Source organism: Callorhinchus milii, unplaced genomic scaffold, assembly GCF_018977255.1.
Source record: "Callorhinchus milii isolate IMCB2004 unplaced genomic scaffold, IMCB_Cmil_1.0 Scaffold4, whole genome shotgun sequence".
NCBI classification, from domain to species: domain Eukaryota; kingdom Metazoa; phylum Chordata; class Chondrichthyes; order Chimaeriformes; family Callorhinchidae; genus Callorhinchus; species Callorhinchus milii.
The window spans coordinates 57,848,771-57,861,274 of NW_024704745.1; the positions used below are offsets into that span (position 1 = coordinate 57,848,771).

The 12,504-nt window shown below is 37.8% G+C and overlaps 1 protein-coding gene across 10 annotated transcripts in view; it reads left to right on the forward strand.

Annotated features, from left to right (window-relative positions):
• dlg2 (discs, large homolog 2 (Drosophila)) overlaps positions 1-12,504 on the forward strand; it is a 430,051-nt gene that overhangs the window by 394,390 nt on the left and 23,157 nt on the right. For all 10 annotated transcript variants that reach the window (XM_042334109.1, XM_042334110.1, XM_042334111.1 and 7 more), the window contains one exon: positions 5,342-5,417. In XM_042334109.1, coding sequence (XP_042190043.1) covers positions 5,342-5,417 — 76 coding nt within the window. The remainder of the gene's footprint in view (positions 1-5,341; positions 5,418-12,504) is intronic.

Genomic DNA, 12,504 nt, shown 5'->3' on the forward strand with positions numbered 1-12,504 from the left:
ACTCTAGTCCTGTAGCTCAGTGGTTAGAGCACTCGCTTTGCAAGTGAGAGACCTGAGTTCAATTCCAGGCAGTGCGAAACCTTGGGCAAGTTTCCTTACTCCACACGCCTAATAATAATCCCTCCAAAACCAAAAACAATAATAAATTGGTCATTTTCAATCTACGACTGTTTGTGGGACATTGCTGTGCGCAATTGGCTGCCACGTTCCCCCACAAATATACAGTCAATTCACTTTACAGTGTGTTCTGTGAAGCGCTTTGCGACGTCCTCCTGACGTGAAAAGCGCTATATCAAATGCAAGGATTATTATTATTATTATTAATAATTACCTGCCCTATCCCCATATCCCATAATCCCTTTATTTTTTAAAAATCTGTCAGTCTCAGCCTTGAAGATGTTCAAGGACTGAGCATCTACAGCCTTCTGGCGTAGTGAATTCCATAAATTCACTACCCTCTGAGTGAAAGAAATGTTTCCTCAACTCTGTTCTGAAAGGCTGACCCTTAATTTTAAGACTGTGACCCCTGGATATAGATTCTCCTACCAGGGGAAACAGACCCTCAGTGTCTACTTTATCCAGCCCTTTAAGAATCTTATATGTTTCAATAAGATCTCCCCTAATTCTTCTGTACTCTAGAGAATATAGCCCTAGTTTATTCAGCCTATCCTCATAGGTCAGTCCCCTCATCCCAGGAACTAACCGAGTGAATCTACACTGCAGCCCCTCTAGGGTAAATAAGGAGACCAAAACTGCATACAATACTCTAGGTGCGGTCTCACCAAGGCCCTATACAGTTGCAGCAAGACTTCCCTACTCTTGTACTCTAAACCTTTTGAGACTAGTGTACAAGGATACCCAAATCCCTCTGAACACTAGCACTATCTAATCTCTCCCCCACTAGAAAATAATCTGATTTTCTATTTTTTCGACCTAGGTGAATAACTTCACACTTCCCCACATTAAATTCCATCTGCCACCTACTCGCCCACTCCCCCAGCCTATCTATATCCTGTTGCAATCTTTTTGCATCATCCTCAGAGCTTACTCTCCCACCTAGTTTAGTGTCATCCGCGAATTTAGATATGTTACATTCAATGTCCTCATCTAGATCATTGATGTAAATTGTAAATTGCTGAGGCCCAAGCACTGATCCTTGTGGCACTCCACTAGTCACATCCTGCCAATTCGATAATGACCCGTTTATCCCTACTCTCTGTTTTCTACCCGTTAGCCACTCTTCAATCCATGCTAATATGTTCCCATTAATCCCGTAGGCCTTAACCTTGTGCAATAGCCTTTTGTGTGGCACTTTGTCAAATGCCTTTTTAAAATCTAAATATACTACATCTACTGGTTCCCCCCTATCCAACCTGCTAGATGCATCTTCAAAAACTCTAAAAGATTAGTTAAGCATGACTTCCCTTTTGTAAAGCCATGTTGACTCTGCCTAATCTTGTTATGGTCTTCCAGGAATCCCATAACGACATCTTTAATTTAGGACTCAAGAATTTATTAAGGACTCCAGAATTTACATTTCATACATTTCATAAACATTCTAGATCTCCGACAGTACCTGCAGTATTGGGTTGAACAGTCAGTGGAAAATTGTAACTTCCAGCATGTTTGCTAACCAGCAATTTACTGCCTGATGTTTTTTAAAAACTTTATCTTCCACTGTGGTAAAAAGACTGCATGGCGCAAAAACATTTGCCTTCAAATTAAAATTTAAATTCCCGTGTTCGATAATGGTGTAGAAACTGTTTTAAAGTTACTAAGTTAGCTCATTTGCTTGCCAAAAATAATCATGTTCCTAATCCATATTGTTTGAAAGGTATTGGAGTTAGTTTCCATGTAATAGTCCTGGGTAAGCAAAGAAATTGCACATACTGTAACTAGACATGAATATAACTGGACACAACATATCATTAATAACTATTCATAGTAACAGTTGGAATGTTGCATCAATTCACATATTGAAATGGTTATAATTTTTCACATTAGAATTGCATATATATGTGTACATAAATCAGAATTTTGGATTTCCAAACCATTCCCCAGTATTATGAATAATTGTAGCACTAGTCAAACAGAACAGGAGTCAGTGCTGCCAATTTATTAGTTCATGACAGCTCTTTATTTTTCTCATTTCCCTGCTCTTTCTCTATATCGCTTAATATACTTCCCAATTAGCTATCCATCTCCCGCTTAACTAACTTAATTGATGTATGGCTGCCTGGGAGATTCCTTGTTTTCTCAACCCATTGTGTAAAGAAATGTTTTCTGATGTAACTTTTAACCGTTTGAGGTTTAATTTTAAGATTACATCCATCTTGTTCTGGTTTTCCCTACTGGAGTGAAAAATTGTCAATCTATTTTGTCATTTCCTTTTATTAGTTTGAAGACCTGTCAGATTCATCTTTAACCTCTTTAGCTCTATGAAATATAACACAGGTTCACCCATCCTCTCATCATAGTTAAATCTCTTCATACATGGATAGTTCTGATTACTTATCAATGGACTTGCTCTGAAGCCAGTAAATCCTTCCTAAACTCAAATACTCAAATACTCTGAGCAACCCTCAGTAGTACTTCCTTGCTTTTATATTATACTAGCTGTACTCGTTGCAGCTATGCTTGCAACCAAAGGATCCAATATGGAATGTAGATTGACACACAGATAGACATTTCATCTATATCTATACTCATCTGGGAGTACTCCTGTGGGAGGACTCAGTGGGAGGACTCGGCACTTTAAAAATGTAATTTTGTTGTTGTTGCCGCGGCTTAGCTTCGTCTGTGTTCTTTATTTTGTTCCCACCGCTTTGCTACGTATGTGCTCTGTGACGCAGGATGCCACAGAGCCACGATCAGCCGGCACAGCCACCAGGTGTAACTGCAGTGCGTGTGTACATACGTACGTGCTCTGTGACGCATGATGCCACAGAGCCACGTTGACTCAGTGGCCACCAAATGTAACTAAACCAAAAAAGCAAAACTGAAAATAACTCACAAACGAAAAGAGATACACAAAAACATAAGCCCATGTCACTCCCAGATGTAATACCTATCCAGTGAAGTGTAAATAATGTCTCTACGTCAATCGGTTATTGAGAGTCTTCTTGAAGTGCAGACAGACATTGTTGTTTTATTAGTATAGATTAGAATAGAAAATAGAATAGAAGAAGATACCTCGTGATAAATCCTAACATCTCATTATTCTTTTATGCTTTTGTATCTGCACACTCATTTTTAATTATGTGTGTATCTAGAACCCAAATATGTTTTGGTCAATTGCTCCTTGGTACTTTTACGAAACTATTTCCATCTGATGTTTTTACATCAACGGGGTTTACACTTTACACTTTATGTTGAATTATATCTGTCCCCATTCAATTTGTTTGGTTATTGTGTTGATATCCTTTTCCAGTGTTCTGTTCTCTTCACATAACACTGCAGTACCCATCTATAAATATAAAGATAAATATGGATGCACTCCCTTCCATTCCTACTTTAGATCATAAAATGGCACTTCCTGTCCATTTACCTCAATTTTCTGCCTCTTATCTCGCAACCAATATCCTAGCAAAGATACTAGGAAGTTTGTACGAAAACTTGGCGGCACTTATGTGGTGCTTTATCATATATCGTTGGAAAATCTATGTAGATTATTTTCCTCTGTCTGACAACTCAGTGGTCTGTCAAAGAACCTTTCTACAAATCCATGCTGAGACTTGCTGCTCAGTTAATTTGTTTCGGATGATAGATTGTAGTAATTTTTTCACTACTGATTTTAAAAATGCCATCCTATAGTTACTTGGATTAATCTTTGCTTTCTTTGGTAATAGTATAATATCTTCTACTTTCCAATCCTCTGATATTGCCCTCAATCCATAGAGATTTGCAAGATTATAACTAATGCATCTCCAATTCTCTCACCTACTTTGTTTAATATCTTTAATTGGGAAATATATGAGCATCTATACACATATATTGGGACACCATTGGGAATTATATGTGCCTGGGAATATGCTTTTGTCAGCACCATTGGTTTATCTATTACAATTCTGATGTTCTTTAAAGTCTTAAGCACTAAACTTATGGGACGTCCTCCCGACGTGAAAAGCGCTATATCAAATGCAAGGATTATTATTTATTATTATTAAGGAACTAAACACCAGATTAAAATTGTATGATTGATAGCAATTCTACTATGTTCATACGTAAATGCATACGCACACATGTAAAATTTTAATCTTTGATACAAAATTCAAATATCTTCAAAGTAAACTAATTTCAAAATCTCAATCTTTTGATCTGATTTGTTTTCATTGTACCAGGTTTGGATTGAAATGAAACTGCAATAAATTGACAATTATTTGCATGTGGTTTGTTAATTAACACTAGTGATAAAAGTAAATTAACTGGAAGATTATTATAAACCTTGTTGTATGTAGCTGCTATTGGGGCCAAAATTGCGAGCTAGGATGCGTAATTAACACATTGCATTCCAGTCTTAATTTAGAGATTGATTTATGGGCATCACTGCTCCCCCCTCCCAACAACTTCCTCAAGCATCCACCACTGCCTAATGGCTATTAGCCCATGGATAGTAGCATTGGTCTGTTTCATGGTATACCAAATTAACCAGAAAATCAGACCGGGGTATCAAAATCTTTGTTCCCTTCTGTCCTGCCTCTTGGGCTTAGATGGCCCTCTTTTTGTTGAAGGGCTGACAACCGTATCTGACATGTGGTCTGACCAAAGCATTATGCTGTTTTAATACATTTGAACTCAACTGATTTAGCAATGTAGGCTGCATCCTGTTAACTTGGTTTATTGCCACTTCATATTGTTTTTATATGGTGATGGTGAGTGATGAATCAACTAACACCCATAGGTTTCTTTCAAGTTTCTCCTTGGCAAGTATTATCATATCCATGTATACATGCATCTCGTATATTTACTTCTAATCAATAGTGCCTTGTGTTTACCTGCATTGAATTTAAATTGGTTAGTGATCAGACAAGTGTCTTGGCTGCCTGCTCTGATTTCACAATGTCCAGTATCTCGGTATTATTCTGCAAATGTATTTGCCTTGCACTAAGTCTGCAAATTCAGATCAATTACTGGAGCTGGAAAGACGAAAAAAAGAACCAAAGTGAAAATATAACTTATGAAAGTATAATTTAGAGATGTGATTTCAGAAAAATTCTTTGTATAATATTTTTAGCATTTAGGCTTGATAACATATCAAATTCAATTCCTCCATTATTTACCTAAACCATTCACTGAAAGTATATTTATATTTTGATGCAGTTTCATCCATCTTTACTTACAGAGTTGAAAGGAAAGAGCGAGCCAGACTTAAAACAGTGAAGTTCAATGCCAAGCCTGGAGTGATTGATATCAAAGGGGTAAGTGAAGAAAATCATTATGAAGTTTGAAATATCCAGGTGTTCTTTATTAAAATATAACTCGTAAGTCTTCTAGACAGCAATCAAGATGCTTACAGAAGTTGAGTTTGTTCAACGATTGTTCTACTCCACTGAAGACTCAAAGTATCTCAGCAATATCATGCCATGAATAATTTAATGTGTCTTAATGTTATATCGTAAGAAGGCAAATTTAAAAAGGGGATGTTCAATGTGACATTTTGCTGTGGCTTCTATTAAAATGCAATGTCAATTTTTCCTTAACATTTCTTTTACTAGGTTGCATCTTTTTAATCAAAATGGCAGATATAATCAAATTTCAGTAACACTGTACACCTTAATATTTTGTACTTGTATCCAGTAATGTAGTGCTTGTCATTCAATAGCCATTTCATAGAGAGAATGCAGAAAGCAACATCAATCACAACAACTTGCATTTATATAGCATCCTTCAGGTAGGATAATGTCTCAGAGCGCTTCACAAAGATGGGGTCAGATGCTAAGGCAGGGAAAAAGAATGGGGAGGAGGAAGGGGGAGGAGGAAAGGGGAGTAGGGAGGAGGAAGGGGGAGGAGGACATAGACACAGCCAAAGGGGTAGATTTTAGACAGGATTTAAAGACAAATAAAGAGAAGAAGGATAGAGGGATACAGGGAGAGTTCCAGAACAAAGAAACTGTAGGGAATATATGCTACCCCTCTGACGAATCTCTCATACGTGAGAGATTTTGTTTCAAAAAAGTTGGTGATGGTTGCACTCAGATATTGGTGGTAGGACACTTGTGTACAAAGATCACATAGCAGGCAATTTTTGAAACACTTAATGCAGATTATTAGGGAAAATGTTATAGAATGTCCTAATTTAGTCTGAAAATGTTGTGCAAGGTAAAAACGTAACTTGATTACACTTTGGAAAGAGTCTGTAAGACTATTTTTTCTTAACTTTTAAGATTGTGCAGAATTGATGAACAATTCTGGAATTCATTCTTAAATGCAGAAATCATTTTTTTGGCAAATAATTGTTTGGGGACAATAATTGTATTTAAACAGCATAAGGTAAATTATTACATACTTTATATCAAGTCTCTGTGTTTAGTAGGTATGAAGAGAATGTCGTCACCACAATCTCTTCTCCATCAGCTAGGTTTACTTCAATCATTAGCTATTGACTTTCTGAACGCACATTCTTGTTCATGAACACATATTTTTTTGTATCCAGCACGTAGTTCAGCATCCGCTGTAGTTCAGTTGTATTTGATAAATTGATCTACACTGGGAATGAAAGCCTTTAATTCAGCCTAATTCAAACAAACCAGGAAATCCGTCATTCATTCATCATCAAAGTAAGGAAAGTAACCCTAGTTAATGGAAAAAAGGAGAACTGGAAATGGCAGCATAGAAATATTAAGTATTGAACAATGGTACAAATCTATCAGGACATGGAAGTAACTGCAGAACCCTTTTCAGAACCACATCAGATTTCTGTAAATTCTGCTGGATTTGACGATAACTACAATCATTTTGGGAAATGTGTAAAATATATCTGAAGAGGCCTGATTTTTTTTAAATCAGCATTTTGAAAGGGAGAACATCTGGAGCCACAACATTTATAACAAAACATTTTTAACATAATACTCCATGCCATATGAGGGTATGTTGTATGGTCATCTCTCCATAAAGTTTTTTGGAGAATTTATTTGGGATTTTTCTCTCATGTACTTGTCTCCCAGCTTGTCTCGGCTTCCTTCAGATCAGCTGGAGTGACAGATTATTGATAGTGATTTTACCATATTTCTCGCTGTATCATTCATTGCCTGGGAAGTCATATCAGATTATATGGGGGCAAGCATTTACAGTAATACTCTGTTGAAAATTGCTTTTAAAAATTAATCATATCATACTAGTAAATGCATCAAAGGTTCTAATGATATCTCATAACCCTTCATATTCAATACATTTTACACACATGTATATATCATATGCAATAATAATGTGGAGATTGTGAAGTTAATTTATTCAGTACCGAATCTAGAATTTTTCACCCATAGATTTTAAGTGGAAAACATAGAGCTGCGATATTTTGTGTTGTTGATACATGATGGTTGGTATCCACCCTGAGGGACTACAAGGGAAAGGCACTCAATGAGAATGATGCGAGTTCTTTGACAGAGAAACATTTATTTTAAATTAATGATGCCCGATAGATCTTATTCCCCAGAGTAAACGTGCTCATTTGCTGTAAAACTTGTGGAAACTATTCACATTAGGCCAAATTGATTAATACAGGTCTGCCTAAACCTAGCAGGTCAGGCAGCATTTATGGAGAAAGGAAAGTGAGTCAACGTTTCAGGTCCACAACCCTTCATCAGAACAGAGGCATGTTGAAACGGAGAGGCTTTTAAGGGTTACCAGAGAGTGGGGAGGCAGGGCAAGGAAAACAAAGGAGAAAATGGGGTAGAGGACAGGGGATGATGGGTTAAAGAGGTGCTAATGATGCAAAACAAAGGGGTGGGGGATTGCAACAAAACAGGGGAAAAGAGGTGTTAATACTAAAAAACAAAGGTTGAGGGGGGTGGAAATTGCCACAAATCAGGCAGACCAGAGAGAGAGCCTGGGACCCAGATGTTGTGGTATTGGACCCGGAAGAGGTGAGCTGTTAAGGTCTGAAATTATTGAAATACAGCTCACCTTGCCCCTCTTCTGTGACTATTAACACTTTGTTTTGCATTATTAGTGCGTTCTCAAAGCAAGTAATATTCACTCCAGTTTTGCACCTGGCTTCCACCTATTCCTGTACCAAGTTGCTCCAATGACATGCTACAGGAAGGAGCTTGCCACTTTATATTCTAATTCCAGGTTGGTTCCACTTTATTTAAATTAGAATTAGACTATCATTAGATGGTAAGAATGTTTTTTTTAATATTTAAGGCCCTTTACATTTCAGGTAAGAAGATCTGATCTTAGGCTCACATGATGATCGTTGATCTTCCCTTGAATTCCAAAGAACATAGAAGAGTTTTAGACCACTTGGGAATAGTATGTTTGTGTGCTCCCTGCAGATGTCCTCCTCTGACCTTTAACAGTGAGAGACAATGTTAGTTTTTCACTAGTGTTCCTTAGAAACAATAAGTAAACATTGTCCTTATACTTTCAGGAGATCAGACCTTCCTCTTTTTCCTGGTCCTTTTCTATATTATGCCCAAATTGAATGGTCCAACAAGACCACAACTACAGAAGAGCAATTCTGTTAATTATTTGTGTCAATAGTTCTAGCTGCAGTTAAGTTAGCACATTCAAGCTATTAGAATCAGTTTAGCGTTTTGTGCATAAATATGTAGCCGATGTTGAAAACTTCATGCAGCTCACCATTCTGCACTATTGAAGATCTAACATATAATCATTGTACCTTTTCTTTGAAAAGGATGTCACTGAGAATAATGAAAAATACTAGTACAGGTAAAGTAAGAGCAAAACTTCAGTATATTTTGAACATTTCCATGTTAGCTTTCAAGTGCAATTACAAAATAACAATCGGTTATAGTGAAGGGAGCAGAATGTTATAAGACTGTTTAATGAACGCTCCAAGACACTACCCTGGGTTAAGGGTACAATATAAATGGAAGAAGTTTGTTGTGGTTGATGATGTTGTTGTTTACAGAAAGTAGTGTTTCAAATAATGCTCACAACTAGGCTATTATCTCCAAGGAATACAGTATAGAAGTGCTATTTTAAAAAGCCTATAGTGGCAGCTGGATCCCATGACATGGTTCTTGAACCTTTGGTGTTGCCATGACAATCAAAAACCTAACCAAGTGGTTCAGGTAACGGAATTTTAAAGCAGTGTACACTGATGCCACAATGTTGCACATATTTTGAACAAGACCTGCAATCAGAAAATTGGTTATATTTTTTAGTTAACGTAATTGGTGTTCAATGAAGGAGCGTGTTACAGAGCATATGACAACTTCTCTAGGGTCTAATTTCATTTGTACCTGTCGAAAGTCCAGCAGGACATTTATGTGCAACGTACATCAAAGTGCTTTCGGCTGTTAATTTGATCTTCATTTTAATCTTTCACACTTCAAGAACATTTATTGACCTGAACTGATTGCCAATGTTGCATAATTTTGCCATCTATTTTATTTTGCTTCCCATAGCAAATATAGGAATATAGGAACATAGGAACAGGAGTACGCCATTCAGCCCCTCGAGCCTGTTCCGCCATTCTAAAACAATTCTCCTTCACGGCCCTAAAGCTCCAAGCAGTAAATTCTGGTGTCCCTGAATTCTGGATCTTGTCAAGCTGAGCTTGAGACATTCAGTAAGCACACTCAGTAACTCATTCAGTGTGCACATTGCCTTAGATCACCCAAAATCTTGCTCTGTGATGACATCCCTCTATTGTAACATGGGTGATTCGTTGCGCAACCGGTACAAGGAAGAGCTTAATAATTTCGTAGGAGAATGGAGCAGCTCCAAGGAGAGTGCTGCCCAGTTGTCACACACCTCAATTTTTGCGTTATTCTCCAGCCTCCTGAAGTGAAAGTTAAATTGCCATAAGTTGCCCTTCAATGTGTGTAGCTGTTTGCCATTGCCTTGACAGGTGGTAATGGAAATCGGCCAGTGTGCATCTCAATTGCCCACAGGGAGGTCTAGTCAGCTACAAAACTACCTCAAAATTGATAACTATTCCGCTGCTCTAACTGATGTAAAAATGAAGGACCTGCAGTCTGCCAAGGTCATGCTGTTCCCATGGCAGTTTTCTTTATGTTTTTTGTTGGCTTTAGTCTGTTTCATAGGATCTGCTATTTTTCTATAAGATTGAATTGCCATTCTCTTGGGAAGGCAACTCTTAAAAGGATGACTTGATAATAGTATTGATAATAATCCTTCCATTTTGACATAGTGCCAATAATATTAAAATACTTAAGCATGTAATTCTTTTCAAGTGGTAGTGATGTATTAACAGCCGTGTTATAGGTAAACACAGCTGTTAATTTACAAACAGTCCTACAAACAGGAGAATTTATACCATGAGATCTTTAATAATAATAATAATCTTGTCATATCTTTGAGATGTCTCAAAGTGCTTCACGGAATATACTGTAAAGTGAATTGACTGTAAACTTTGTGGGCGAAATGTCCACTTAGCAGGTAGATTGGATCTTAGTTATAATCTTCCACCTGCCAAATGGGACTGAATTTATTTTCTCCGTCCTCTGTCATGAACAGGAGCCAAGGCCCATGGTGGATAATGTAATATGGGAGAAAAGAATAGGAAATAAAGCAACATGTTTCAGGAGAAAAAAGTTAGGTGCTACAAAGGCTGAGTTTGAAAATCCTGTAGATTGCATAAAGGTAGGAAGATTGAAGGATGGAAAGGGAGTTCCATAGTTTTGTGATTAATGCGAGATAAGGAGCTAGAAGAGGGAGAGTGTGCAAGGAGTAGGAGGGAGAAAAAATGTGCTGGATGATGAATTTGGAATGTATAAGGAACAAGATATGACAATTCAGAAGAACAATGACTATAGTAGAAATAATTAAATTAAATTATTTCTTAACACTGGACAAACAAAACAGCTATGTGAAAACCCATTAGAATACCTCCTCCCTTTCCCGGTTGAGCATGAATTTGCTTAGAATGCAGGTCCGCTGTGGTACACCTGACTAACAACAACAAAAACTATTTGCATTTATATTGCGTCTTTCACTTGGGCAGCGTCTCGGAGCACTTTACAGTCATGGAGCCTGATGCCAAACCAGGGGGAGAGAGTAGGTGGCCATAAGCACAGTCGAAGAAGAAGGTCTTCAGTCGTGATCTAAAAAAGGGTAAGGAGGGGGCAAGGTGAAGTGGCTGAAAGTGTCGCCGCAGATGATGGAGTGGAGGGGACAAGGGATAAGCAGGAGGTCAGTGCCAATCGAGCTGAGGCAGTGGGTAGAGTGGGGAGAAAACAAGTTAGAGAGGCAGAGATGCCAGGCGGGAAGGGATTTATAGACAGGTGAGAGGATCTTGAAATTGATCCATTCTGTGATGTGGAGCCTGTTGAGGACTGGTGTGATGGGGGTACGGATTTTAGTGTGGGTGAGCATATGAGCGGCGGAGTTCTGGATCAATTGTATTTTTGTTGAGTTTGCAAAGACTAGCAGGTCATTAACAAAACATGCCATTGACACTGGGAGACACACAGGAAGCCAGCCAGTCAAACCAAAAGTGTATTGCACTTCCAGTATACAAGGATCTATGGTATATACAGACCGTAATATTAATGGGGTCAGACAGTGTATGACTATATCTTAGGTGGTGATGCCTTGTGAACAGATTATGTGCATCAGCAAATAAGAGAATATAACATGCATGCAGGACAAAGTAGTGCAGTGGTCGCGTAGGGTAACGGATAGCACGCATTCCTTGCAATCGAGACGATCTGGGTTTGATTCCCTGGCAGGGCGAAACCTTAGGCAAGTTTCCTTACTCCACACGCTTCTATTTACCTAACAGTAATTAGGAACCCGGTTGTTAGTTGATTGACGGATTGCTTTCCAAGGGTAATAATCCCTAAAAAAAATTGGGTCATTCAATCCACGACTATTTGTGGGACATTGCTGTGCGCAATTGGCTGTCGCGTTTTGGCCCCAAATACACAGTCAATCCACTTTACAATATATTCTGTGAAGCATTTTGGTCAACCAAGTATTGAGAAAAATGAGTCAATAAAAACAGTTGGTTTGTTGCTGTCTTACCACATTTATACAAATAATCCCAATATGAACAAAATCAAGCAAATCTACATGTATTTCTATAGCAAAGTAAAATCTTGGGATATTTTGACATAGGTTCAACATACTGTAATAGTGCATTTCTCATTGGGCAAATTCCATATTGAATTGTCATTTACATTTCATTATATTGAACAGTACAGTAGCAAAATACATATAAATGGCTTAGAAGGTGAATAGTTTGGAAACAAAATTAAATTTTAATTTTAAATCCTTGAATATATCCTGGCCTCTTCATTGGGCTCACATTACAATTGGCGCAGCCACTCTGCTGGTTAACTTTTGATTATCAGT